The sequence below is a fragment of the Abramis brama genome (assembly GCF_963993115.1).
Source record: "Abramis brama genome assembly, chromosome: 11".
NCBI classification, from domain to species: Eukaryota; Metazoa; Chordata; class Actinopteri; order Cypriniformes; family Leuciscidae; genus Abramis; species Abramis brama.
This window is the reverse complement of record NC_139973.1, coordinates 20,167,448-20,195,398: the sequence shown is the minus strand read 5'-3', so window position 1 is coordinate 20,195,398 and position 27,951 is coordinate 20,167,448. Positions and strand designations below refer to the sequence as shown.

At 37.9% G+C, this 27,951-nt stretch overlaps 1 protein-coding gene across 2 annotated transcripts; it reads right to left on the bottom strand.

Moving 5' to 3' along the window:
* brdt (bromodomain, testis-specific) lies at positions 1-27,951 on the bottom strand. 2 transcript variants are annotated; one of them, XM_084127776.1, is made up of 21 exons: positions 27,790-27,951; positions 25,116-25,412; positions 24,827-24,964; positions 24,607-24,748; positions 24,357-24,481; positions 17,911-18,276; positions 17,694-17,822; positions 17,317-17,529; positions 11,238-11,416; positions 10,817-11,091; positions 10,200-10,292; positions 9,979-10,107; positions 8,581-8,642; positions 8,264-8,426; positions 7,703-8,044; positions 7,323-7,411; positions 3,062-3,173; positions 2,901-2,968; positions 2,617-2,810; positions 2,135-2,333; positions 1-514 (listed from the first exon to the last, which is right to left on the bottom strand). In XM_084127776.1, the coding sequence occupies exons 2-21, from the start codon at positions 25,311-25,313 to the stop codon at positions 446-448; spliced, it is 3,285 nt and encodes a 1,094-aa protein (XP_083983902.1). In that variant the 5' UTR covers positions 25,314-25,412; positions 27,790-27,951; the 3' UTR covers positions 1-445. The 2 variants fall into 2 exon arrangements, with proteins under 2 accessions (XP_083983902.1, XP_083983901.1); XM_084127775.1 differs by lacking the exon at positions 27,790-27,951 and adding an exon at positions 27,172-27,694.

Genomic DNA, 27,951 nt, shown 5'->3' with positions numbered 1-27,951 from the left:
TCAAGAGAAGTAAACATTCTTCTTTATAAACAAAAATACAGAATAACAAAAACTGTTGTGAAACGTCAAGACATGTTTCTCTTTCAAAACTGCCTCAGACAATCAGCAGCGTTTCAGTGCAGGCATTTCTGGATCCAAGCATCAAACTTATCAAAATATTTAAAAAAACTCAAAAAATATACACAACACTGTTAATGGTGCAAATATTGGTCTTACAACATTGTACAATGCCCACTACTGTATTCTCATTTTTACAAGAGCTAATTTAGTACAAATGTCAAGTGATGCAGCTGTATTGCAGTATTTTTTTTTGCCTGTCAAAACACCAAGACCCGTTTCAGTCACCAGGACTCATGGAGCAAGTATGGGAAGGGAAAAGACGGCCTGCACTGTTCACTGAACAGAAGCGCAACACAAACAAGCACATTTTTTATTTGTTTATATCTCAGTCCAAGTTCTTCTCAAAGGTGGCCATTATGTCACTCTGCATGGTCATATCAATGACTCCTGACATCTAGAGAAAGAGCATTAAAAAGATAAGTATGTGTCAATAAAACATCATTATTACTACTACTATTATTAAAACACATTGTATGAGTTAATAACCATTATTGTTATTGCAAAATAATGACAGACAATATAATCCCTGAAGATATATTACGGTAACACTTCACAATAAGGTTCATTAGCTAACATAAGTTAACTAACTAAGAATGAACAATATTTTTTCAGCATTTATTAATCTTCATTCATATTAATTTCAACATTTACTATACGTTATTAAAATCAAAGGTTGTATTTGATAACATTAGTTAATGCACTGCAAAAAAAAAAAAAAAAAAAAAAAAAAAAAAAAAACGATTATTTTTTACAGTGTGTAAATTACCATGAACAGCTGTTTTTTTATTAACTAACATTAACAAAGATTAATAAATACTGTAACAAATGTATTGCTCATTGTTAGTTAATACATTAACTAATGTTAACTAATGAACCTTACTTTAAAGTGTTACCTATATTACTTATTAATCATTACAACAAACAACTCTTAATTACAGTAATACCAATAATAGTATCAATGGGTGTGTTTTAATGCACACTCATAATGCAATTATAATGGGATTTTGGCAATATTATTATAAGATACAATCAGGTATGATTTTAAAACCGTTTAATCTGAAATCAAATATCTCTCTTATCTCCATAATTATTTATGTGGCAAAATGCTGTGTAATAAGCTGTATGACTGTAAACCGTATGTCTTAAATGTCAGTCTTGCTTGAACTTGCCCTGCTAGCAACAGCTCTCTCCGCGGAAGCTTTGCTTTTAAAGACCTAAAACATTTCTACTCAGATCAATATTTCGTGTCTAATTATTTACTTATGTAGCAAGTAGCCGTGTAATAAGCAGGATAATGTACATCCAGCCGGTTGTTATCTCAGAATAAACCCCCGACAGGGTGATGAGGACCCCGACGTGAAGATTATATAAGGTACAGTACATGTCAAATTTTCTAAAGGAGAAAAAAAAATAAAAATTCTCAACTAATGCTGTAAACTATACAGGGAGTCAGTTGGTACTACATTATTAAAATATAAGGTTCAAATTAACTGATTTGTATACAAACACAAATTACACATTTAAAGTCCCCCTGTAGTCAATAATTGTATCCCTTAAAACTCATCTTTGATCACCAAAATTACATATTTAAAGTTTTTTTTTTTCCTGTGAAAAAAAATTCGTCATGCCTTAAAATAGCTTGAATGTAACTCTACACCCTTGCCTCATTTATTATGCGGTTCTATGAATATGCAAATTAACCCCTCCTCCACTCACTCACACCAGCTCAGAGACTTGGTTTGATTGGTTACAAGGTAGTTTGTGACATCAGAAACACCAGGTCACTGAATGGCTTTGAGTTAAATATAACATTATTATTATAAATAATAATAATAAAATAATAATAATAATAATAATAAATAATAATAATAATAATAAAACCATAACATTTAATAATCAAAACAAACAACAAAGGACAATTCTTTGATTCATAAAATATCCTAATCACTATTTGGATTAAATATTTTAACATTTTTAATTGAATATCTAAATACTTAGTGTGTGAAGTACTTACGGCCTCTCTTCTGCGGCGTTCCTGCTCTCTCCTGCGGGCCATCTCTCGTTCTCTGTCTACAGAGCTCTGCGGAAGAGAGCAGGGCTCAGGTGCTTTGGGGGGATCCAAGATGTCTGCCATCAGAGGCAGCTCTGCTGACTCCACTTCTGGCTTTGAAGGCTGGCAGTCTAGCTTAGTCTTTTGGAGCTGCTGCGTCAGACTAGAAATCATTAAAAGGAAACACTGTCAGCTAGTTCAGCGAGAACAGTCGTACAATAATCAAATGTGGGCTATGGGGATACGAGTATAAATTAATAATAGAAATGAAATTTTGAATGCATTATGCATACTCGCTAGGTTTTGAAACAGAGCCATGGGAAGCTGTGGTCAGCTGGAATCATGTCTCCAGCCAGCCAGGCAGAGATTGAAACTCCTCCAAATTGAAATTTACGTAACACAACTTTATACACTGTGTTGCCTGAAAACTAAGAATCCGTTTATACCTGCTTTTGTCTGTGCCGCTCTTCTCTCGACCAGCCTCCAGCTGCAGTTTACGAGCTCTCTCTCGTTCCTCTTTTTCGATGGCAACTTTGCGAAACTGCTGGAAACTTTCCTTTGACGATTTGATGGGGCAAGGAGTTTGAGTAGCCATCTTACCCAGGCTTGTCCAGGAGTCGGCATGCTTAAGGACAATATCCTTAAACGCATATGAATAGGTCCAGGTTATCAGAGAGAACTAAAGATTGAGGGCATATTTTGCTTGGTACCCCATGTAAAGCATCTGTACCTTTTTAGGCAGGGAGGATTTGGCATCTTGAATAGACTTGCATAGTTCACTGGAATCGTGTTTTGCTCCTAGAAAATGTGACAATAACTCATTTCAAGAAACCATTGAGAAAAAGGAAAAGAGAAAGGACTCCGGAGGAAAACGGCAGAGGAAATGCTGACCGTGCATTTTGTGCAGCTGAACAGAGTGCTCTTCCAGTGTCTCAGGGCTGCTCTGCTCATCCCTCACATTTGTTAATGGACTCTCGTGCAGAGGTGACAACAATGTACATTGCTGCAGAGAGAAAGATAGTACAAAAAGTAATTTGTGGTTGAACATTATTTTTCAGTAGAACCACACCATACCATGATTGTATATTAGTACGGTTTGTTGTTTTATTTTGGGATCTGATCTGCATTTGAACCCAGAAATGGAGACGCCAAACTTAACCAGATTGTTCTAATGAGAATAGGGAAGTCCAAACCACAGCTATGCACCTTATTTTGCAACTGTGAATGTGTGAGATTATATTAGTGGCTATAGGCAAATATATAGAATAATAAAATGTAGTAAATGGTAAAACTATTTGCTACAAACCAGTGTTTATTAGGGCTGGGAGAAAAAAACGATTCACCTAGCTATCGCGATTTTTTTTTTTTTACGATTCTAAAATGATTTTTTTATTCCAGAATCGAAATTAATTAAAATTCAATTGCTTTATTTTTGTCCTTGCTTGTAGATTAGGTTGACAGAAGTTAGCCACTTTCATTCCAACAGAGGATAAAATTTGTTGAGTGACGTAATATCCCAAGTGGACGCGTGGAAGAGACGCGAGACTGAAAAGCCCTCGCGCTACTCATGCTGAGAGAGAGATAAGACAATAGAGCTGCACAATTCATCTTTAAAAAACTGTGATCTAGATTCAAACACCCACGCGATCTTTCAATTCGTCCGTCTATTAAACTTTGACAAAATCATATCGCAACATTCAAAGCTGTGCTGGCGCTGCCGCTGACCCAGAGAGTTGTCATGAAACAGCTTCACAAACAGTCTTTTCAACCTCATAGTATCATTATTTCTGTGATGCAATAGTTAAAATTATCATAGAAGTACTTGGATAAAAGTTTAAAAGTTCAAATATGAACACCGATGTCTACGATAGCGATCAAAAATCAGCTTTTGATAGAAACTTGGTGCTTAAAATAATGCATTTATCGATTACATTGTTTGGCCATTGTCATTTATTCAAGAGAATGTAGTATTGTATGATGCTTCTGAAATAAAAGTCAGAAAGATGTGATGATTTGTTTTTGTAAATATGACTCATCTTATACATCATGTACAGTCTGTATAAGTGTGTTATTTAACTTTTCCCGATGGTCTAGTTGATGATTTTTAGTGATTTTTAGGCGCACAAGCAGAACATTTAGGGGCACACCTTAAATCAACCTGCATCGCATGCAGTTATTCAGATTTTCCCCCATTTTGACTGTATTACTGACAAATGCCTTGGTAATAAATGGACTTAAATTATATAGATTACAATGTGCAGTTTTATTTTAAGTTTGCAAGGTTCCAGAATAACATTTGAGGTCAGCATTTTTATTCATAATGTCAAAATAATAATTGCGCATGTGCGGGGGGACATTTAATATTTTAAGACATTTATGAAAATGAATGTTGACAAATAAAAATATGACATGAAAACATGTCTATGAAAACATGAACGTATGAATAGAAAAAAAAACTGCTAGATTATGATGCATCAATGTTATCGAAAAAAGAAATTAATCTAAAAGGAATAGCTGCTTGAGGTAAAGCAGAAGAGTAAAAGCTCTCCAGTAAACTGAAGCCCGTTCTATGACACATCCTATGAGATTAATAATCAGATAACCTAGATACATAACATTAACTGTAATATTACGTAATATTGTGCATCCGCACAAAAGGACGCGAATGCATGTGAACTAGTTTTTAGTGATTTTAGGCGCACAAGCAGAACATTTAGGGGCACACCTTAAATCAACCTGCATCGCATGCAGTTATTTGCAGCTGTATCATACAAATAAATAGTTAAAAAATCATATATTGTGATTTCTGGATTTTTTTTTTTTAGATTATGTCTCTCACAGTGGACATGCACCTACGATGACAATTTCAGACTCCTCCATGATTTCCAAGTGGGAGAAGTGAAGTGAGTTTTGAAGTGCTGGAAAAAGATGCGTGACATGCTTGAAAGCATTTTCCTATACCTGCCAAACTTCCACGGTTACAGTTAGTGTTACTACATTAAATCCATGTTGAATGTTGCTGATTTGTGGACTTAAGGCCTAACTAATTCATTCATGGCACAATGTTTCTCCTGGTTTCCACATCAGCGCTATTTTATCTAATAGAAATCTACGGTTAATAACGGAGAAATTTGAATGCTTCTAAATCGGAGCGATGTTATTACTTCTGTGGAAAATTCGAATGCTTTCTTTACTGGATTTCTTAGCGCTGTGTTGTAACAGTGTCGCTTGATCGAGATCGGCTGGACATTGGTCCAAAATGATAAACGATCCGTGAAGCACACGAGTAGCACAGTTTTGTTCCGCTTTCATTACGTTTGCCATTTGATGTTGGGCAATGTTATGGTGGTCGCTCCAGCACGACTGCTAATAAAATATTGGTCAGCAGGAAAAATGGTCGAACGAATCGTTCGGTAGGCCTATACATGTATCGTTATACCCCTAATCAAAATAATACAAGAATTTCCAGTTTGCAATTACAAGCAGCATAAAAATATATTTTTTTTACAGCCAAATATAATTGAAAGCGTATGCCACCGGAAGCCTCACACATTCAAGTAACAAATGGCCGCACCCACTCTTACGTAACAAATAAAGTGGATAACGATAACAAGTAATGATGATATCGCTGGAATCACGTTTAGAAAAACATTTTATCAGCTGTTGATAATAACATTGACAGCTAATCAGAATACACACCGACCCAAAAGAGCTTGAGCGTCCATTGGCGTGGATGCTAATATAGGGCTCTGGATAAGCACCGCCCATTTAGACAGGTGGACTCCTCCTAACTGACACAGTGACCAACCACATTTTTTATTAGGTCATATTTAGTGGTAAGTATCCCACAATTAGATAAAATGATAGACAGTGCTGCACCATTATTTGAGCTACCACTGTTGCACAACAGTCAAAGAAATATTCTTCAGGCTTTGAATGTAGTCAGAATTCATATGCAACCCTCCAAAAGCAGTAAGACTGGACTGTTTCTTTTGATTAACACCTGGGCAGACTGCAGATTTTCATTAGCTCTTGACAGAAACAAAGCCTCAGTCTTTAAAGTCTCCGGCGTTGACTGTGGGATACAACAAGGATCAATGCATTGACCGCTTCTTTTCTCAGCTACACCAATTACTTTGAATAATCATAATTGCAGACGACCTTTTAGATTTCATTCCTTCTATTACCGTCACTGGTCTAGTCCCTTCCCTTCATCAAACCATGTACAACTGTTACAATCAGCCCCTCATCATGGGCCCAATAAATGTCAGCTAGCTTGAAAACAACATCCAATGGTGAAAAAAAAAGATGAATCAAATCCTCAAATTACATTACCAATACCCTGTCACATCTTGGTCACATATTAGGTAGTGACATGGTTATAGCAATAAGCCCCAAGAAGCTTTGGTTTACAGTGAATTGAACAGCTAAGAGGTGTTGTTAGGCACGGCGCGGAGCATTCTGAACTCTGTAAACCATGGCTTTAGAGGACTTATTGCCGTTATTAAACTGATACTACATAACTGCCAAAGTTTCATAAAATGAACGCACTGCAACACCACCACCACACAAAAAACACTGATAACATAATTCTTTTGCCATGCAATGTTTAGCAGAATGGCTGCCAAGGAAAACAGACACAGCACAACTCAGGATTTTCAGAGGTGCCGACAACTCAAGGATTTAAAACTGAGCCAGAAATGGCCTTTATCTTGCTCAACAGGTAAGATATATAGCAATCATTTTGTTGAATGTCAGTGTTGCCTTTTTTTGTTATTTATTGGAAACAGTTTTCAAGAAGTCAAAACAGTGGAGGGCAGTTAACTGCTCAAAACAAATTACACATTTTCCTCATATCCTTTTAGAAGGGTACAAGTTGACTTGTGATAACATTTACTCTGATAAAATGTTTGCCGGTAACCACATACGCCACAAGTCATAATTCGAGCTGAAGAGCTGAGCCAAAGCCCAATTTACATAATTACCACCAAAAGTTGCGTAGCATACCTTTAAGAAAGTGTCTACAACAAACCACTATATTTTAAAGCCCCTTTTCCCTTAATGACAATAACCTTATTTAACTAAATGAATGAGATAAACTGTACAAAATAGTGTCTCTTCATATTGATATGTTCAGCAGAAAGAGCATTACCTCGAACAGAGAGCTGGAGGTAGGCTGGGGTCCTGTGACAGGCATGGCTGCAGGAGGTGAGGTCAGTGGTGACAGAAGAGGAGGGATGCCTGCAAGATTGAGAAGGAGAGATAAACAGAGAGAGATGGGAGTTTGCCTTGAATGGTATCCTGTTTTATACGTACATTCAAGCGGAGACAGCAATGACATGCAGCTTGGGAGAGAAAAACTAAATCGATGACAAGACTCAGCGACAAACCACCAGTTAATGACGAACATACAATGCTAACCTACAATGGAAGGGGAAAGTTGCAGATGCACATCGTTAACAGAGCGAGGGAAGAGAGAGTGAGGGACGGACTTCGGCGGGAGTCGAGTCGACACATCAAGCGACCTCTTACCTTCCCGCTCAGACTTATGTGGAGGCTTCTCTGCAGCAGAAGGTGATGGGGGGCCAACCTGAGATACCTGCGGGTCAAGGGGACTGAGCGTGGGACTACAGGGGAACAATGGGTCTGAAAGGAGTGTGGCGGGTGGCTGTGGGGTGATTGAAATGTGGGAAACTTTGGGTGGGGTGGTTGTGTCGTCTTTACAGGGGGAGGTGGCGGAAATGTTATGTAAAGGGCTGAGAGCCTGGTCTGGAGGTGGGCTGAGCGGTATGGGGGCAGTGCAGGTTTTACGAGGTAGTGGGGCAGCTTTGCCACTAGGTCTGGATGGCTGAGGAGGCAGCCGGCTGTGTAACGCTGTTGTGGAAGCAGAGGGATGGACAGAAAGGTGTTAAACTGATAAATCAAAGTTGCAGATATTCATCTGGTCTCCAAATGCAGTTTTAGATTTAGACGAGGCATTAAAAACAAGAAACCGTTTTCATTTTTGGAGCTCATTTCATTCTTTTTGTGCAATGTGGCCACAGAAAACACATTAAGATGAACTGAAGTGTGAACAAAGGCAGTGAGCCTAACCTGGGAATGCTGTGATGGTGTCCTCGGCAGGATGATTTGCTTGCTGTGACGCAAGCAGGTCTTTGGAGTCTGCCTCTGAGACTAGTGACACTAGGCGAGACTGGCACGTCACGACTGAGGCAGAAAAAGAGTCCTTTACCTCAGCAACGGCCTGCCGCATTGCCTGTTTGGGGAGGGGGACAATGGGGCAATATTTCACTCAGGAAAAATCTGGCCCTACATGAAGTGAAATGCTCCATGTGCCATCATCAATGAGTGGGAGTAGGCCATTTAATAATGGTTGTGGACTCTTATTGGCTTGTGTGGTTTTTTTTTACCTTGTTTTTTTTTTTGTTGGCATGACCAGGGGCTTTGCTTTGCTTCCTCTTAGCTTTCTTTTCTGTAAGACACGCACAATGCACACTGAGGTCATTTCACTTCAGTCGTGGCTGAGGGAAAGGCCAACCCCATCCCATGGGCATTTCTGCTGATTTACCCAGTTTGTTTGAGCTCCACTAATAAAAAATAAACTGTATGCATATTAAGTGCTATAAGTGTCAATCACTGAAATAATAATAAATACAAATAATAATAATAATAATAAACAAGTTTAATTTCAAGTGGTTGAAATTTGGGTATTTTCAAGTAATATGTGCACAATGTGTGAAAAGTGTTTTGTGACGGGTGAAGAAAAAAAAAAAAGTGAAATGACAAAAGGGGAAGAAATCACAACACTAATCTTAATATACAACAGTTGTCTACAAAAAACGTTTTATTTAAATCTCTGGGTGTCGAACACCAAGCTCAATGGTTAAGCTTTATACCCGTTTAGGTAAGTAAAATGCACACATCTACAAAATATACAATAGGTTTAAAACAGGACAAGTGGTTGCTTATGACAAGCTTGTTTTGGTCCTAGCTTCCATGTTCCAACTATAGTTTACAATCCAAGTACCTCACATACAACATATTGACGTATGCTTTTACAATCTATTGTAGATTATCATTACATATACATCTCTGCATAACCTATCACACAAGTACAAAAGGTGAAATTACAAAGCAATGGAATCACATAATAATGAATGAATGCAGCAGTTTAAAACAGACCAGCCGGGACAATAGCACAAACTACTGTGCCCTCAGCTATGTTTGATGAAGGTCCGAATTAAAAACTGGCCTTTCTTCTAAGTGTTTTTAACCAAAATACTAAATCAACTTCAGGAAAAATGCCACACTAAGATCCAACTGGTCTCAAGCTTAAACTACAGCACCAACATAAATAAGTGATTGTGATGAAAACAAGAACAAAATATCGAACACAGGAAAACAACAAATAAATAATAGCACCCAAATAAAAAAAACAACTGAAAGAGTGAGGGACCCCTTACGTGACTAATAATTTTATCATTATTTGGAGCCAAAAGTGCACAATTTTATTACAAAAAAAGAGAGACGGGACAAGTAGTGAAAAAAAGGAACAAACACCAATTTTTTTTAAAAATTGATTAGAGAGAGAGAGAGAGAGAGAAAAAAAAAAAAACTGTTTAACGTTTCATGTACTTGAACTTTGTTGTCCAGTAGTGAAATAAATTGAAGAGTTTATAACACTGGGGGTGTCCAAGTAAGCTTTACAATTTTTGGTTTGTTTTCTGCATCAGTGGCCAGGGGCACAGACTGGCCTGAGAGACAGTGAGTGAATAAAAGGGTTGGTGGGAAGGTGTGAAGCAGCTAACCTGAATCAGAGTCACAGCTATCAGAGGAGCTAGAGTCACTACTACTGCTGTCAGAGCTGGACGAGCTGCTGCTGCTTTCACTCAGGCGAGACGGACGGGTCGTGTCTTTAAACTCACTTTCTGTTTCAACTGCACAGAGAAAGAGAAAAATACATGTTTATATTTGCATTTATACAATTACATTTTTTATTAAATAAATATTTTTTTTTAAATATACTCACTTTTGGCCTTTTTATTGGAGTTTGGTTCTCCAGTTGTGTGCTGCAGCTCTTTATCCATTTCCTTGGTTTTAGACTTCTTTTGTGACTTCGTTTCTAAAAATGTAAACAGATTACCCATAAATTTAAGCTAAACTTTTTCCCTTTACACACATAAATTTGTCTTTCTTGAAGTCTGTTTTACAGTGTTTTTTTATGTACGTCCAAATTAAAAATGAAGAGCATGAGGCAGTGCTGCTCTACAAAATTGTAAAACAAGGTTGCCCGTAACCTTGTATTTTCAAATAATAACGAGAAGGAAAATAAATAAATAAATACAATTATCTAGAGTATGTGCCTGTTTTGTACAGAAAAATAACCCTCGTTGTGCAAATTCAGGATACATGGAGGCCAAAACACTGTTCAACAAAGATTTCTGGGGTTTTTTCCCTATAATGATAACTTTCTTTTTTTTTTTGCATTACTCTGAACGTATATTTTATATTTGCATGCGTTTAGTCATATCACACGTGGTGTGAACAGGCTTTTAGTACTACTTCTCACATCATTTCAGTCACATAGATTTCCATAAAATATGTCCCAGCATGAAAAGCTGTTAATAATGACTGAATATTACTCACTGTCTGTTTCTTTCGGTTTCTTCCGAAGGCAAGTTACAACGTAGCACTCAAGAGCTCGAAGAGTTGAAGGTTTAAGAGTCTCAAAGTCGATCTCAATCTCCTCAGGGTCTGTGTCTCTGAGCAGGGGTTCTCGAGCCTTGATGATGTTCACTACTTTGCCAAGCTTGTCCCCAGGAAGCTTGTTAATGTCTAGACTCAGTTGCCGTTTCTCCTCATAAGACATGGGTACAGTGTTCATCTCTTCTTCGGTGTCACATGCTCTACTCTCCTTCCGCCTGAGAACAGAGTTGAAATAATTTTGATTTCTCAGCGAATAATGTGCCAGAGTAAAAAAATAAATAAATTCCATACATTATTTTTAGTGTGGAAACAGCCAGGAAATATGTGCGCACCAACACACACAAATAAAATGTATCCTTACCCTGATGACTTGCTGCTGTTTGACCTTTTCTGTATTTTTGCAGATTTCTTCGTTTCTTCACCTTTTCGCTTACTGGACTCTCTCTCTTTCTTCCTCTTCTTCTTGGACTTTTCCCTTTTCTTTGGCTTCAAGAGAGGTGTTTGGGTCAGTAACTGCAGCTGCTCTCGTACTGCTTTCAGCTGGAGAATAAAAAAACAGAAATGGCATAAAGAAAAAATTCGCCCAATCTATAGTTCAAAACCCTGCAACCTACCTCTCACTGCCTACAGTACAAAAGCATCCAAACCATCATGAAACTTCATAACTGACTGATTTTGAATGCTCACATTGGCATATAAGACTAAATTTCAACAGGGTTTGACATTAACAGCTAGGGTTGGGCGGTATTACGGTAATATCGTATACCGCGGGATCTTAAAATAGCAACGGTATCAGTTTCAATACCGTCATTACCGGCACTTATATATAATATATAAATATAATTTATTTAATGCCTAAAATGCTTATGTGTGGTTGTCATCAAGTGACAGTGTGGAGGAGAAAGAGAGAGAGAGAGAGAAGGGAGAGGCGGTAAATACTTAGGAGGCAATTTGTAAATTGTGCAATAAAAAGGTGAACGCGAGAGATGGAAACACCTCTAACCTAATGTCACATCTCCGAAACAACCACCCACTCACTGCTGCGAGGATGCATTTTGCCCCGAGTTCATTAAATAAGCGCATTAGTTCATATTTGTTAAAATATTATAATGTTTTTTTTTTCTTTCATCTATGTTGATAATGAAAAGTGAACAGCACGAGTAAGATGGGATGCATCGGGAGTCAGACATTTTGACCACTTAATTAAGTTTCGTTTGGTAAAAGGCCTTTCTTGAAGTGAATTTCGTTTTGTATAAATTGTATCTTAATTTTAATACATTTTTCATCAACCAATTGCTTGGATTTAATAAATATGAATAAAGTATAGCAGACAATAATCATGACATGATCGTGCGCTGGCGCGGCGCAGTCACTTGCATTGAAATCTTATCATAAATTAACCGAAACTCAGTGTATGCCTCACAGACATGACAGATATGCCTATATCTAAATAAAGCTTGAAATTTCATTAAACGAAACAATTCAGAACGAAAAGAAATAGGCTAGACTACTCTCTGATTATGTAATCCATGATGTACATTTCTCTCTATCGTTCACTATGGAGATGGCGATCGTAAATTTCTTTAAACGAAACAATACAAAACGAAAAGAAATATAGGCAGCATCTCTGATTAATCCATGATGTGCATTTCTCTCTATAGGCGCGCGCGCGCGTTCACTACGGAGATAGCAATCGTCAATTTCTTTAAACGAAACAATTCAAAACGAAATGAAAAAGGCTATCCTATACCTTCTGATTATGTAATCCATGATTTGCATTTCTCTCTATATATGCGCGTTCACTAGGAGATGGCGATCGTCAACTTAATCTTTGCAGCAGACGCTGACAGAAAAGTTGTATTAATAAAAATCAATGGACGCGTGTCACCAGATTTACAAATGCACTTCTTGCTTGTTGCACGCACACATTTCAAAATAATGAGATATTATGTTGAAAAAATTTATTAATAATAATAAATCTTTAATAATATTTGATTGAATGTTGAATGTTGTGCTTGTTTAATTTAATAAAATTAATACTTTAATTGTGATAATTAAAATAATTAAATATATTAAGTGTCCCATTTTTGCTCATTTATTAATGGTATTTATATCTAGCACCCCCTCAGCACCTGCGTTAAAAATTATTTGGCGCCGCCATATTATAACGGCCCACGTATTAAAAATAGTCAAGTCTAAATCGGGCTCGGGCTCATAATTACATTTAATGCCGTCAGCCGGGCTCGGACACAACGTGCAGGGGTTGGGCTTGATTTTATTTATTTATTTATTTTGCCTGATCTGGTATTCAGTTTCTGAACGGTGTAGGCACAAGCCAACAGTTTGGTGACGCTGTCTGAGCCTTATGTCATAATTTTTAATTAGTCACGGTAATACCGTATACCCCGGTAAAATAGGGAGGGGGTTTGACAGTATCAAAATTTGGATACCGCCCAAGCCTATTAACAGCACAATAGCTAAGCTAACAGCACAAAACTGTAATAAGCATAATAATACACGCGTATGTGCACGATATCACAATTTTAGATTGTGAGCAATGTCTTCACGATCTGCCTCTGTAGCATGATACGAACAGTCTCTCTTCAGGGCACATTCTATCAGCTGCAGTTCTTTGCCATCACAAACGTTTATTATTTGCAAGCGTTTTAAAACCCTGCCAGTTAAACCTTCAAATGTTTACTCGCACACTGTTCTGTAATGGTTCAAAGGATCATAAAACTTACGATTCTTATCATATTATGGTTTTTGAGTCAAAGATCGGATAAATTTTCGGATCAGCAAGAAAAAAAAATAACTTGAGGGGGGTGGGGGGCACACACTTTTAGTATTTCGATACCACAGCAAAAACTACTAGCCTAACTAATAAAGTTCAAACATTATTAAAGACAATTAACAGTCAGTAAAAAAACAACAAATACACCAATTACAAGCACAGACAAATACAATATAATAAAGTTACAAATAATGAAAACTGTAGTATTCAGATATAGAAATGTAATAATTGGACCGGAGTGTAAAATAACACTATAGTGTTCATGTATGAAAGATATAAATTAATGTTTGTTAAAGCTGTGTTTTTTGTTTGATAATCAAATGACAGGTAACAATGCATGAGTACCGAAGTTCTCTTTTCCCTCTTCTTGTGCTGGAATGGTTTAAAAATGCTTGAATGTGTCAAATGGCAGCATAAAACACATGTAAATGATAAACTTTCACTATATGATGGTTAAACTTTGTAATTAATCCGTGAATCACATGCATGCCTAACTGTGGCGCCGGGCCGTTTGATCCGTTTAACCCCTACCGTTTTCTGAGCGCAACACCTGAAGCTTGTGAAAGTTCTGAACCAAGTTATATTTCACATCTTATTGCGCTTAAACTGACAAATACACACAAGGTTTACATAAACACAGTCGGTTGGGTCTAGAGCTGCACGATTCCAGACAATTTGAAAATCACGTTTTTTTGCTTCAAACAAACCTCTTTAAGACCTTTTAGATTGTTAACAGGATTCTTAACATAAAAAAAAAAAAAAGTAAAAAAAAAAAAAGTAAAAGTAAAATGTTTAATCCGAATAATTTTTTTTAAATATATAATTCAGTGACAACCATAAATACTTTACTTGTTTCATTACTGGATGAATCAGCGTTTTTGAAAGAATCTCTGATTCAATGACAAATAAATTTAACAGTCACTTGTCGCCACCTGGTGGTGTAACGATTTAATCGATACAGTAGTTACTTTCAAAAAGTGATGCTCTATTTTTTTTTTTTTATTATTTATTTATTTATATAGCACACATAATACAACAGACGCTGCCCAAGGTGCTTTACAGACAGTAGAATAAAACACTTAATTAAAACTATACATACAAACAAGCAATAGAAAGTAAACATAAGACAGGAGACAGCTACATACTATATCACACAAAGGGCCAAGCCACTTCAGACTGCACCCCATGCTACATCTAATAAATAGGTTTTTAACAACGACTTAAAGACAGCCAACGACTTTGCTGATCTGACAGAGTGCGGGAGGTTATTCCACAGTGTAGGACCGACTCGAGAAAACGCTCTGTCACCTTTACGTTTAGAATTTGTTCTGACAGTTACAAGGAGATTTAAATTTTCCGATCTCAGTGACCTAGACGGAATGTATACAGACAACAACTCAGAAAGGTATGGTGGTGCCAAATTATGTAGTGCTTTAAAAACCAAAACAATGATCTTGTAATGCACTCTATACTCGACTGGGAGCCAATTTAAGGATCTCAATAGTGGTGTAACATGATCCGTTTTCTTCGCTGACTTAATCAATCTGGCTGCAGCATTTTGTATGTTATGCAAGCGTGCCAGAGCTTTTTTGTCAATCCCACCATACAGTGAATTACAATAATCCATTCTCGAGAAAACGACCGCAGAAATAGCTCTCTCAAAATCTGTTGGAGATAAAAATGGTTTGGTTTTTGCTAAAAGCTTTAAATGAAAAAAACTAGATCTAACCACCAAATTTATTTGTTTATCCATCTTTAGCTCAGAGTCCAAGATAAAACCAAGGCTTTTAACCTTTTCAGAGATTGCAACTGCCAGGGGGGTATCTTTTAGTCGCTCGGACACTAAGTGGGACTTTGGGCCAAAAACTATAACCTTAGTTTTCTCTTCATTTAGTTTTAAAAAATTAGCTGCCAGCCAGTCTTTTACCTCCTGAATACAGGCTAATAGGTTACCGAAAGTATTACTGTTTGACTGTTTTACCGAAAAATAAATCTGTACGTCATCCGCGTAGCAGTGAAAAGACATATTGTGTTTCCGAAAAATAAACCCAAGGGGTAGCATATATAAAGAGAATAAAATAGGAGCTAAAATCGAACCCTGGGGAACCCCACACAATAACAGAGACCTCCGGGACATGCAATCTTTTACACACACAGAGACAGATTTTGATCACTTTTGAGAGCAAATGAAAAAGAGAAAATCACTCATTGCCCTTGACTGAATAGCTTTAGCTTTAATAAGAATAAATGTATAATTTATACAATTTATGCAGTAAAACTGCATACACGTCTATGCAGTTATATTTTTACATTTTATTTTTCTTCATTTCTTGCTTGACTGCTACTGTTAAATGGATCTACTGTAGCAAAAAAAAAGAAAAAAAAAAAAGAAAAAAAAAAGTAAAGCACTGTTTGTTTTATTTGTATCTTGTATTTAACTTATTTGTAATTTGTATCTTTGATCTCATTTTTAATAACAAAGATAAAATAATATTAAGTGAAATAAGATTTTGACCCACCCCTACTTTGGCCTAAATAGTCTGTCAGTTTTCTTCTATATTTTGTTAACTTGTAAGGATAAATATTAGCTTTACATGAAAGCTTACGCTTGCTATTGAGTCTGGGATGCGGATCAGTCTCTCATCTCGGTGCACCTCCGTGTCGAACAAAGAAAAGAAGAGAGGAATATATTTAGCATTTAACAGCAGTGGTGGTGAGGTGAGCGCCCTAAACGCGTGGCAGCTGGGCGGCAATCAAATGGACAGGGCGCCGCTGTCAAGAGCGGAGATAGTCACTCAGCAAATAATGCCAGTTATTTTTTCTTACCTCGGTTGTTTTGTCATAAGTTATGCTGCCATATTACTCCATTAATTGACACTTTAAATATAATTTCCAGGCTTATGAAATCCACACACGCTGCCGCAATGTTTTCATTGCCTGCTTGATCAGCCCTTTATTCTAACAGTCTCTCTGCGTAGCAGTTTATAAGACAGCTGACATTTTAGAAGTTTATTTCCTTTGTCGGCAAGAGCTACTTGTGTCAGAGATAGATTTTCTGGTGGTCAATAAAGAAGGAAATGGAATTAATTACAATGGCGAATCCATCATGGCGGAGAAAATCACAGTTTTAAATTAGTTTAGAATCCTATTCCCTGATTTGTTAATCTGTGTTTAAAATTAAGTGGTGCAACAACTCGATTTAAAATAAAACCCAGATCAACAAATCCTTGATTAGCACTAAACTTTGCTTAATTTAATCCTTATAGGTGCAACACACCCTTAAAAATCAACATGGAAGATTGTGGATCGTGATCCTGCATGATAAAACAAACAATTTATGATATTTTTTTTTGCCAAATCGTCCACTCCTATACAGAAGTAAAAATTTATCCTGTACTTATTTGTGAAGACTTTTCAGTTTAGAGTGTATTCATTATCACCTCTTTCGCTTCTTGGCGAAGAACATCTGGAATGGCTTTCGCTACCAAGGATGCATTCAACGCTGCCATAGAATTTGTTGGAGGCAGCGTAATGTTGATACAAACCTTTTGCAAGAGTCGTCACATCGGGACGTGCCAATGATTAACTGTTTTGGAACAGCAAATTTATGCATGAAAGGACTCAAATGTCTACATGCAAGTCTTACCTGTTCCTCCAGGTTGACGAGCCTCTGCGCTCTCTCCTCTTCATCCTCCTCTGCGTCTGAGGAGTCTTCTGATGGAGACGATGATTCGCTGTCACTGCTCTCAGAGCTGGACGGACTGTGTGCTCTCTCCTTCTTTACTCTGTTCTGACTCGAGGTTGCGGCTGCATTCCTCGGCTCGTCAGGAATCTTAGAGAAGCGAAACTCAAAAACATCCTGAAAGAAAAAAAACAAAACAAAAAAAACAAAAAAAAATTCAGCCTGTGAGGAAAAACTTAATTTTCCTGAGAATTATCTACAGATATTGCATTTCTAAAAGGAAACAGGAAGATAAGACAAGCAATGGTTTTGAAGAATGATCAAACCACCAAAAGACACACCTGGAGTTTCCTTGCCATTCCCACAACCTCATGGCCTGGTGGATTGTATTTGTAGCAGTTTGAGAACATGAGCCGCATATCTGCTGCAAATTGCAATGCATCCATGTACTCACGGCTTTCCATCTTTTTCTGTAAAAAAAAAAAAAAAGCAAATTACATAGCACAATAATAGTGAGCAAAGATTTTCCAGTTATATTAACACAATAGTGGTACTCACTTTTATGGTACTCATATCCATGGGTTGGTGAATGATTTCATGATAATCATCAAGGCCCAGTGACTTAGCATCCACAGGCTTATAAAAGGGCCAGGCATAAGCGGAATGCTTTTTGGCAAACATCTCTTTTAGGATGGCACAGCAGTATTTGAGTCTCTCAGAGAGTTTGGTCCTTCTGCCCACTTGATGCTGTGGTGGTGATTCAGGAAGGTCTTTACAGGGAGGTTTGATGGGTCGACCACTGCCTCGCCTGGAGAATAACTTCAGGACTTTTGGTTCGGTTACACAAGGGGATGACTCACAGCTGGTGATGGAAGAGGCAGTAGGGGTCGTAGTGTCCGCTTTTCTTTTCACGCCATTTTTCAACTGAAAGAAAATGAGACCATTGATTTAGATAGATGTGGCTTATGGTTAAAACAACTAATGCTCAAATATTTTCTCCTAATATCCCACCTTTAGCATACCATTTCCATAATTGACACACACCAAGTGACTTAGATGAAAGCTACTTTGTTTGCTATCTCTCCTGAGTCAAAGAGGCATAACTACACCATTTAATCCTTGCCAAACATTGGGTCTCATTTACTAATAAATATGTGGATCATTCATATTTATATACGCAGGAGAACTTTCACAAATTTCTGCCTAGTTAGTTATTTGATGCTATAAAAATGGGAATGTGACGTCATGATTGACAGCTTCTCTAAACAAAGTAGTCACTAAGGTACCAATCGTAAGGTACTCGGGAGGAGACTGGATATACGTCCATAACTGTTTATTTCACACTGACATAATGAGTTGTTCTGCAGTAAACTGTACTAACGGTTTCTGCGAGAGTGAGGGCGGGACCTTGATCTGGCGGCTCCACTTCACGCTCACTACTGCGCAGACTCGGGTCCCGCGTTCACTCCTGTGCAGAATCAGGTCAGCGCCATATTAGCACTTTTAGGCTTTTAACATCCTTCTGCGTACCCCCTCACTGCAGGTCACACCTTTTTCCATAAGGGACACTATTTGCCCCCTTAAATGGATTTTTCCAGTGCATTTTTTACCTTTACAAATTCAATAAAAAAAATAAAAATGTTCAATAGATAAATATGCAATGATGGTAAAAAAACGAAGTGATGCTTTTAAATATTAAAGGTGCCATAGAATGGATTATTTTATTATTTTATAATGTTTCCTGGGGTGCCCTTATAATGTTAGTATGTTTTTTAGATCAAAATTTGTTATAATTTAGAAATAAAAGGCATATTTCCTAGCCTGATTTCATCCATTGATTTGAACACTCAGTTTGAAGGGGCGTGTCTGCTGTGAGACTTAAGTGTTGTTGCCCACTGCTGTGATTGGCTGACATGCTTGCATATGAAATATCTGGCATTACATGTAGAGCTATCTGGAAAACTTTTACTATTACAGCTTTTATATGTTTTTACTATTACAGCTATCGGGATTAACGAATCATGAGAAGTTTTTTGTTAAGTATTTAGATCTATTCCCATCACATAAAAGGTTTCAGTGATGAGCACTGAGCAGATGACAGCCTGTTGATCGCGTGAATGAAGATCTTATCATTGCAACGCGATATACTGATGCATAAACAGTGTTGAATGACTTTGAAAGAAAGATTATCTGTCTGAATTTGAACAATTACACATCAGAAATTCACATAACCCACTGGTTCTCCAGAGGCTCGGATGAAGGAGCAAAAAAATATTTTTGTGTTCATTTGTACAACCAAACACTGAGCAACTGCCATGCTTCGTTCGCTCGTTTGCAAGCCATGATGTCTCTCGAGGAAAAAACAATATCGCGCTGGATCTAGATAACACAGTGTAAATTATCGTTAATAAAATCCCTACTTGCCGCTTGCGGGAATATAACGTTAGTTGAAATTGCCCCCTTCGTCCGTCTGAGACGCCGAGAGAAGCCTGGCTGCTTGATATTGTTGTAACAGTCCGTGGTGAAATGGGCAGAGCAACTAAACAACTTCGAATTAAACTGTAGCGGTATCCGATTATAGATAGATAGATTATAGATAGATAGATAGATAGATTATAGATAGATCTGCCATTTTCCCTATGATCCTCCTCCTGCTTGTTTCTTCACCTGCAGAACTTCTGATGATTCGGCTGTGCAGTTTCGCCTGGCACTGAGCATGGGCTGGCATATGCAAATTTTTAGAGGCGTACATATTAATGATCCCATCGGTTTCGTCACAGTTGGTGTTATGTGGAGATTCGCCCGTTTTTCAGGGGTGTTTTTCAAAAACGAGATTTAAATAAGAAAGAGAAAACTATGGTGTTTGAGACTCACTGTATGTCATGTCCATGTACTGAACTCTTGTTATTTAACTATGCCAAGATAAATTCAATTTCACATTCTATGGCACCTTTAAATTAAAACCGCCAGTAGGTGGCAGCAAGTCACTCACATGTCTTTATGAGTGAGTCAGAGTCATTCATTCATAACGAAGCATGTACAGGCGCATTTATGAATGAATCACCGACTCTCACGATTTGTTCAAAGCCGCGGATTCGTTCACAAACACTGCGGTGTGCTGTAGTGGCTTTCGTTGGAACTATTATTTTGTGTAAAATGAACATCACTTAATATTAATACCTTTCGTTTGTTGAACTTTTGTATAAAATCAATGTCAGGTCAATGTCAATGTCATCGTGTGGATATTCGTATAATGTGATCAACATTAAACACAGGAACTCACACAGGGTATATTTTTGTATCGAAGAGAGTTTGAATCTTAAATAAATTTCTGCACAGTATGTGTCTATATTTGTTCTTCATGCTAGTAAGTGCTAAATCCCCACTTTCACAAAGGTACATTGTCGAGAAGGGCAGTATAGCGCGATTTGCCAAGGCAGCATAATCTGCACGCAACCCATCATACAGTATTCACGCTGCTTGTGTGAATGCAGTCAGTTTTGACCCGCAAAAGATGAGGTAATTTGATCGGATGTCATGTTTTTACGTCATTTTACAGTACTGACATAAACACAGTCTTGCTCATCCTGATTTAAAATCCCAAATATCAAACAGGTTTGATATGATCGGGGCGGGCGAATATGCGGCGAACCGATCGAGGTCCTCGACAAGATTTTTTTTCTCAGATTCTCGGGAGGGGAAAATCAGGGTTATAATGGCCTAAAACTCATGTAGTATGAGTCAGGCATTAGAAGCTGCTAAATGTATTCCGGCAACACACTTACTTTTTTCTTATTCCGGTCTATGTTGCAGTTGCAGGTCTATTAGTCTGCATTTACACTACAACACGTAATGCACATGAATGCTTAATTTGACATCGGCTTGTCAGATGTTTTATCCAGTCTTCGGTTAACACTGTCAGTCATAGCAATTTCAGGAGAGACTCGCGGAACAATTTAGCAGAATAATTTGCATAATTAAATTTGCAGTGTAAGTAGATTTTGGTCCTCTTGAAAGCATGACAACCAAAACTTTTCTTTAAATTGTGAATGGATTATATACAGAAAGCACGCAAAGAGTTCTCCATTTATAGCACGACTGACTGAGCTCACTCACGCGAAAACTACTCTTTACATCATGTCTACGCTTTGGTGTAATTATGAGAGGATTTGCGAGCATGTAGAATGTAGTCAGTGAACTTGAGTTAACCAAAAACTCCTTCAGAAAGGATTGACTTAGCTACAGTAAACAATTGGCCATTGTTTTCAACAGAGATGCCTGTGATTGGCTACAATCATCAACACTGCAAAAACATGTTGAAAATAGAAACCCTTGCCTTTGTGCCACACACAAATATGCACAGAAGCGTTTGAAAGCAGTTGTACACACAGAAACATAACCCCATACCATTTTAAAAACTCATCGGATCTGCACAAATCATATATGACCTATTTTGGATTCAAAACTGGCAATTGCAACGAAAGGTGACAAGTTTGCATCCCTGTCTGGAGGAGGAGTGGCTTTAGAGAGCGTTCTGAAGGGAGGGTGGGATCTTATGCTTTCAAAGCTAGCTAGCTAGCTACTGCTAGCCTGTCCAGCAGCCCAGACCCAGTGCGTTGTGATTGGCCAAACGCCTCAAGCGTGTGTAGGAAAACACCCCTTACCATAATCGAGTGCTTCAGCTTCCATAGCTTTAAGCGGTTGTAAAAACACATTAATAATGTTGTCGGTTTTCTGAAAATGGTTTTCATCGTATTCTGAAAATGCAGATGACCAAGCCAATCAATTGGAACTTGAGCAGAACATTTCACAGTGGCATGTAGTCTGTGTATAGCTGGTGTTGTACTCTCCCAGGTTCAGGAAGATGAAAAAAAAAATGCACTTGTAATGTAAACTTTTGGGATGTACTGCTCAGGAACAGCTTTATAAATAAATCTTAACCTATGAATCCTAATTTCATTTCATTTCATTTTTTGGAAGGCCAAAGTAAGTGGTTTTGCTTTAGCATCCAAACACACAGTGTCTCCGCGACATGACGACAAATCACAGAAACATCGCTTTCTTGCTTTGTGTATGCCTTTGGGTGGGCATAATGCTAATCTTTCACATTGTGACAGATGTATGAGGAAGTAATATCTGGACTTCGATCAAGGTGTTTTAGGCAGGTTTGGAGCAGTGTTTTTAGATAAAATAATGATTTAAAAAAAATCCCTTTGTGGGAGACTATGAGCTTTGTAATTGCAGATCTTGTACGTGCGAAAACAGATACATCACACATTAAGAGAAAAGAAAAACATTAAAAAGCATCATATGACACCATCAATGAATTGGGAGTATTCTAAATGAGCAACCTCATGCATCATGCAAAGTAGTAAGCCCAATAGGTTTCCTGCGGTAGTCTGCGTTACACAGAGTTCGGCCATAACAGATTAAAGTGACTTGGCCACCGCGGTACTGTTGTTTAGCTTTTTTATAGAAATAAAAACCATTTACTTCAGTTGGACAATGGATGCTACAATTATAAGAGGCTCTGCTCAAAACAGCACAAGCTGCAGAGTCGTAGCACAGTGCAGCAGAGGTCAGATTTCACTTATGTGACAAGATCAAGGGGGAGATGAATCAAAAGAGGATGGCGGATGATTTGGTGGACAAATATCTTATCTACATCTTATCTTGTAAATCGTATAGTCAGTAAAGCTGCTCCCTATGCACCATGTGAGACCATGTGATCACAAATTCTAAAGCGAAAGTGAAAAGCATCCTCCCTCCACCCGTTATTGTCGGTAATGGCAGTTTATTTACCAGTCTGAAAATTTCTTCACAGTGACATCCCTAATGCCCAAGGTTGGTAATAGAGATGCACCGATTACAATTTTCTGGGCCGATTCCGATTTTTCATGAAGTTTGACCTGCCGATACCGATTTTAGCCGATTCCGATTTCATTTTTTCTAACCACTTTACAGCACACACAAATATTTATTTTATATCTTTTCTGTAATAGAACATTTTACAATTTGTATAGTTCACACACATCTAAAGTGCAGTGTTATGGAAGAACCATTTCCTTTTCACATTCAATATCCAATATTTTTTTATATATGTATTTAACAAACTAAACGTCTGTATGGAAACAGGGAATGGCAATAAAATAATATATAAATAAAAAATAAAATAATATAGCCTTGCAGTATAAAGATATTTCTCAAAGCACACACACACAGGCCTATTGCAATCACTTGTACAAACTGAATAATAAAACAAGTTTAAATGGGTACATTTTCTATAAATATTAGTCTTCGTTTTCTTTTCTGACATAGCCTACTCTAGTTCTTGTTAAAACACGCAAAGTCTGTGCATTTTGGGCACTTTTTTGGTTAAACCCTATTTAGGCTATTTTGTCCATCAAAAGTGTGCTTTCCCTTTAATTGAGCGTGAGCAGTGCAGCAAATGGACTCGGCGCCGAAACGCGCTTCACTGCTCGCGACGCTCCTGCTTGACGCTCACGTGCTGCTCCTGCTCCCGTTGTGAATGCACTCATTGATTAACATGCACGCCGAAAAAAAATACGCGCTTGCGGTCTGAACGGATGTAATTCACAAGGTTTTCTACATGTGTGTACCGTGTGCACGTGTGATGCTGATGTTGCGCAATGTTAATCATGCGGCGCCCGAGATTTACCGGCATAAAATCGGCATTTGTCAGACTGACCGGCCGGTCACGGCCGATCACGTGAAAATCGTCCAATTCCGGTCACCAGCCGATCAATCGGTGCATCTCTAGTTGGTAATTTGCATAAAACACACCAAATGAGACCAAATATTCTTAATTATTTGCATTTTATCATATAAATTCAGGAAGTAATAGAATGTTTTTATCAAATCACTGTAATTACAAGGCTTACAAAGAGGAACAATGCCTTGAGTTCTAGGAGGTCACTTGGTAAGGACACTTATGATACTGATAAGAGATGACATGTTAAAAGTGCAGGTGGTTTGGAACTGACTTTGGCTGTTAGCTGTGCAGACAAGGGAGCAGAGGGAATTGTGTGTAGAGCATCTGGAGGGATGACAGTCACTGTTTGCTGGAAAACAACCTCAGACACAGGAGACTGCGGCCTCATCTTTAACCCTGCAGAAACATGCAAAGGTAAATTTAGTTTCCACTGTCAACTGCCAAACACAACGCAAAAACCTGAAATGTTTAGTAATTTGGCATTAATCTATTTAAACAGAAAAATCTTAGGGTGAGAATACCTGTTGTAGACTTCCTTCCCCCTTTTAGAGGAGCTTTAGTTGTCAGAGCAGAGATCTCAAACTCATCCTGAGGCATCTGTGCCACCTTCTCCAAAAAATACTTCTCAAGGTCCTGAGCCATCTTAACAATATCATCTCCTGGCTGGAATCACACAAATACACAATGTCTGAGACCAAATGTTGAAAATCAAATCTTCAACAACAAGACCAAGGTCCTCACCCGATTGTACACGTAACAGTTTGTGAACATGGTGTTGAAGTCTTCTACACACTCCATTGCCTTCCAGTAGTAATTGTTCTCAAGACGCTTTCTAATGGTAGTCAAGTCCATTGGGTTCTTGATGATTAAATAATAATCCTAAATTAAATATAAATACCATTTTAAAGCATGTTACTAAAGATTAGCACATACAAACTGTAATCAGTAAAATAGCTAAAAATATATATATTTTTTAGTAAAAAAAAAAAAAGGGGGGGTGGGGGGGGGATGAGAGCACTGCGAGACTTACAGGCAAATTGAGTCTGACTGCATCCACAGGCTGTCTGAAAGGCCAGGAGAAGTGGTGTCTCCACAGGGACTTAATCACCACTTTTTCTAGATACTGCAACTGATTGGTGAGGCGTCCAGGCTTTTTGGGGTTCTTGAACTGAGGGGGAGGGGGGTTCCCATTCATGGTGAAATTCTGTGGGGGTCTCGCAGCAGACATCGCCAGAACTGATCCAGGGAGAGGTGACCAGTATGGAAAGGGTTTTTGCAGCTACGCCTAGGCAGCTCAGCGAGCATTACACATCCACTGTCTGTGCCACTGTAAACAGGGAGAGCAGTGTCAACATACTCATGGTATTCTGCACTGCTGTTTATTATCTCTAGGCAAATCAGAACAAGCCTATTTGAATCACACAAATCCTATTTACAAGTATAAAACTCAATGTAATAGCTTTGAAAATGTCTAGTTAATCAAATACTGCACTGTAGTCCAGTGCTCAGGACTATTGCAGGTTAGCTGTGGTATGCACTGCCCTCTATTGCCCAATTAACAAATATTATAATGCCTTTTAGCTCCACTAGACATCAAGTCATCTTTATAAGTTGAAGTACAAGATCAGTCTTACTCCACCCAAAATAACTTAAACACATATCCCTACATAAACTTGAGTTAAAATGCAGTAATTTGAACATGCTGACCATTTTTTCTCCCATAAAGGAAGATTATCCAGTAAATAAAAAATGAATGTGTATATACCAGTGCTGTTTAGCTGTGACATTTATCAAAAACTAAACTTCAAACTTTTTAAAAATGTAAATAAAGAAACCTCAGAAATGTTTCCAAGGCAAATAGTACTAAAAGCTAGTAGTAATACAAATGTATCCCAAATTAATTTTCACTTCACTTACCAACTTAAAATACTCTTCAAGACTTAAGTTACCCATTAGTAAACCGATAAATGAAAACACCTTCAGACTCTTACTTTTACAGTGAAAAACATGTGCTTAAAGTCACAGAATTATTTTAGTAGTCTCTGAGCAAGCTTTATTCAGCTCAACTGCAGAGGTTATCCTTCATCACACTTACCCCAAACTAAAAGGTCATCGTCCCACTCAGTAAAATAATATTTTGATTTCTCATACTCAAAAACAAGTTACATTGATCATTATGTGTACTTTATTTAGATAAAAGAAAAAGGGGGGGAAAAATCATTGTACATGAAACCTAAGGACTTACAAATATATTTATACAAGAAAAACAATTAAAAAAAAAAAAAAAAAAAAAGGTAAATGCCATTTTATTTATTTTTTTGTAAGCTAACTTATATAAAAACATTTAGATTCACATTGGTTTGCTTATGATTGGGAAGGGAGACGCATTTCTGTTTCTGGAGGGGAGAGAAGGAAAGGTTGTCCATTGGAAGGAAAAATGATTGTTTCGTGATTATTTTCAAACAAATTTTACAATTAACGCTAGTCTATACAGATACAGCGACGTTGTGACAATTTGTATGTGTATTGTGGTCAAGAGCATGCCAACTGAACAAATTTGAGAGTGCACACATGAGAATAACATTCATCTATTCAGGCCAGAAAGAGACTTCGTAGGTTAACAAAATTGTCCAGCAATATAATATTGAAGTGAAAATAGCTCCCTATGCTCAGAGAGTTAAATATGCAGTGTGTTGTGTTTATATGCAAAATGTTGTTTGTTCCTTTACTCAATCCAGGGACATGCGTTACATAAACCCGATGACCTTCTTATGGGTGACGCAATAGCAACTCTTCCGGCTCAATACGAATGCCACAGAAGTGTCGCATCTGCTTAAATTATAAGTATTAGAAACTTACACAAGCATATAACACAATTTAGGTAATAAAGACACATGTTTACATTAATTCCCCGATAACCAGTCATCAAGCCTCGAGCTACAAAATGGCGCCTGGCTAGCTTTAGCACGGCTAGCCACACATTACCCCGCCCCGTCAGATGCTGACATTGAGTTCAGTTAACAGTCCCTCCCCTAACCATTCCGCTAGCTAAATGAAGCTAGTTCAACTTGGACCCAAAATTTTACCTTTCCGTCTCGGACACAACAAAGAAAGTTTAAACTGCCGAACTGAGACAGACGCTGCAGTGCAGGAGGAGCTCTGCTGGAGAACTTCACCAATCGAAGAATCTTGTTGATGCTTTGCGCCCGAAAAAAACTCTTTGAAAACGACTGAAAGATTTTTGAGCTTAGTTTTCAACGCCAATAGAACAACTTAACATCATATATATTTGAAATAACTCTGTTTCTTTGAAAGGTTAGTCATCAATGGCGGATGTCTCTCACGGCAACCGCCTGGTATTTATACCCTCCTGCTGAAAGCGCCCAATCCCATTGGACAAGACCCCTCACGTGCTCTCTTCTTCCCCCTCGCGCCTCTAACACCGAGAAAATATTCCTTTAAAATGTATCTCACGGAAACCTCACTCTGTTTTATACCCGAAATAACTCCGAAACGCTGTTTTACAGTTGATCACATTTATTTTTACGACGACGAACGAACTCCAGTAAGAAACAGACACGTACGTCAGAATATTTTTTTTTAAAGTGCGACATAACTGGTCTCCGGACATCACATGACCATTCTAGAACATTCTGTCGATTTCTATAACTCAATTCCCCTTTTAATGTCTGTTAAATGGTTACATTGTGGCTCTTTTCCGTAGCTTTGGTTGTCAGCTTCTGGCGACTGTCGGACATCGGTCATCTCTGCAGCATGAAAATCTCACAAAGAGAACTATAATGATATGATAGAGCAAGAGCACTGAGCAATGCTGAGGGGAGGCGAACACGAACTAATGCGCATGC

Excerpts from the sequence above, each read along its gene's own strand:
- brdt (XM_084127776.1), bottom strand. The coding sequence starts at position 25,313 with ATGTCTGCTGCGAGACCCCCACAGAATTTCACCATGAATGGGAACCCC. Across the intron at positions 18,277-24,356 it reads CTGCACAGCTAACAGCCAAA|TTGAAAAATGGCGTGAAAAG; the intron begins GTCAGTTCCAAA and ends ATTTTCTTTCAG. Across the intron at positions 2,334-2,616 it reads AGCGGCACAGACAAAAGCAG|TCTGACGCAGCAGCTCCAAA; the intron begins GTATAAACGGAT and ends AATGATTTCTAG.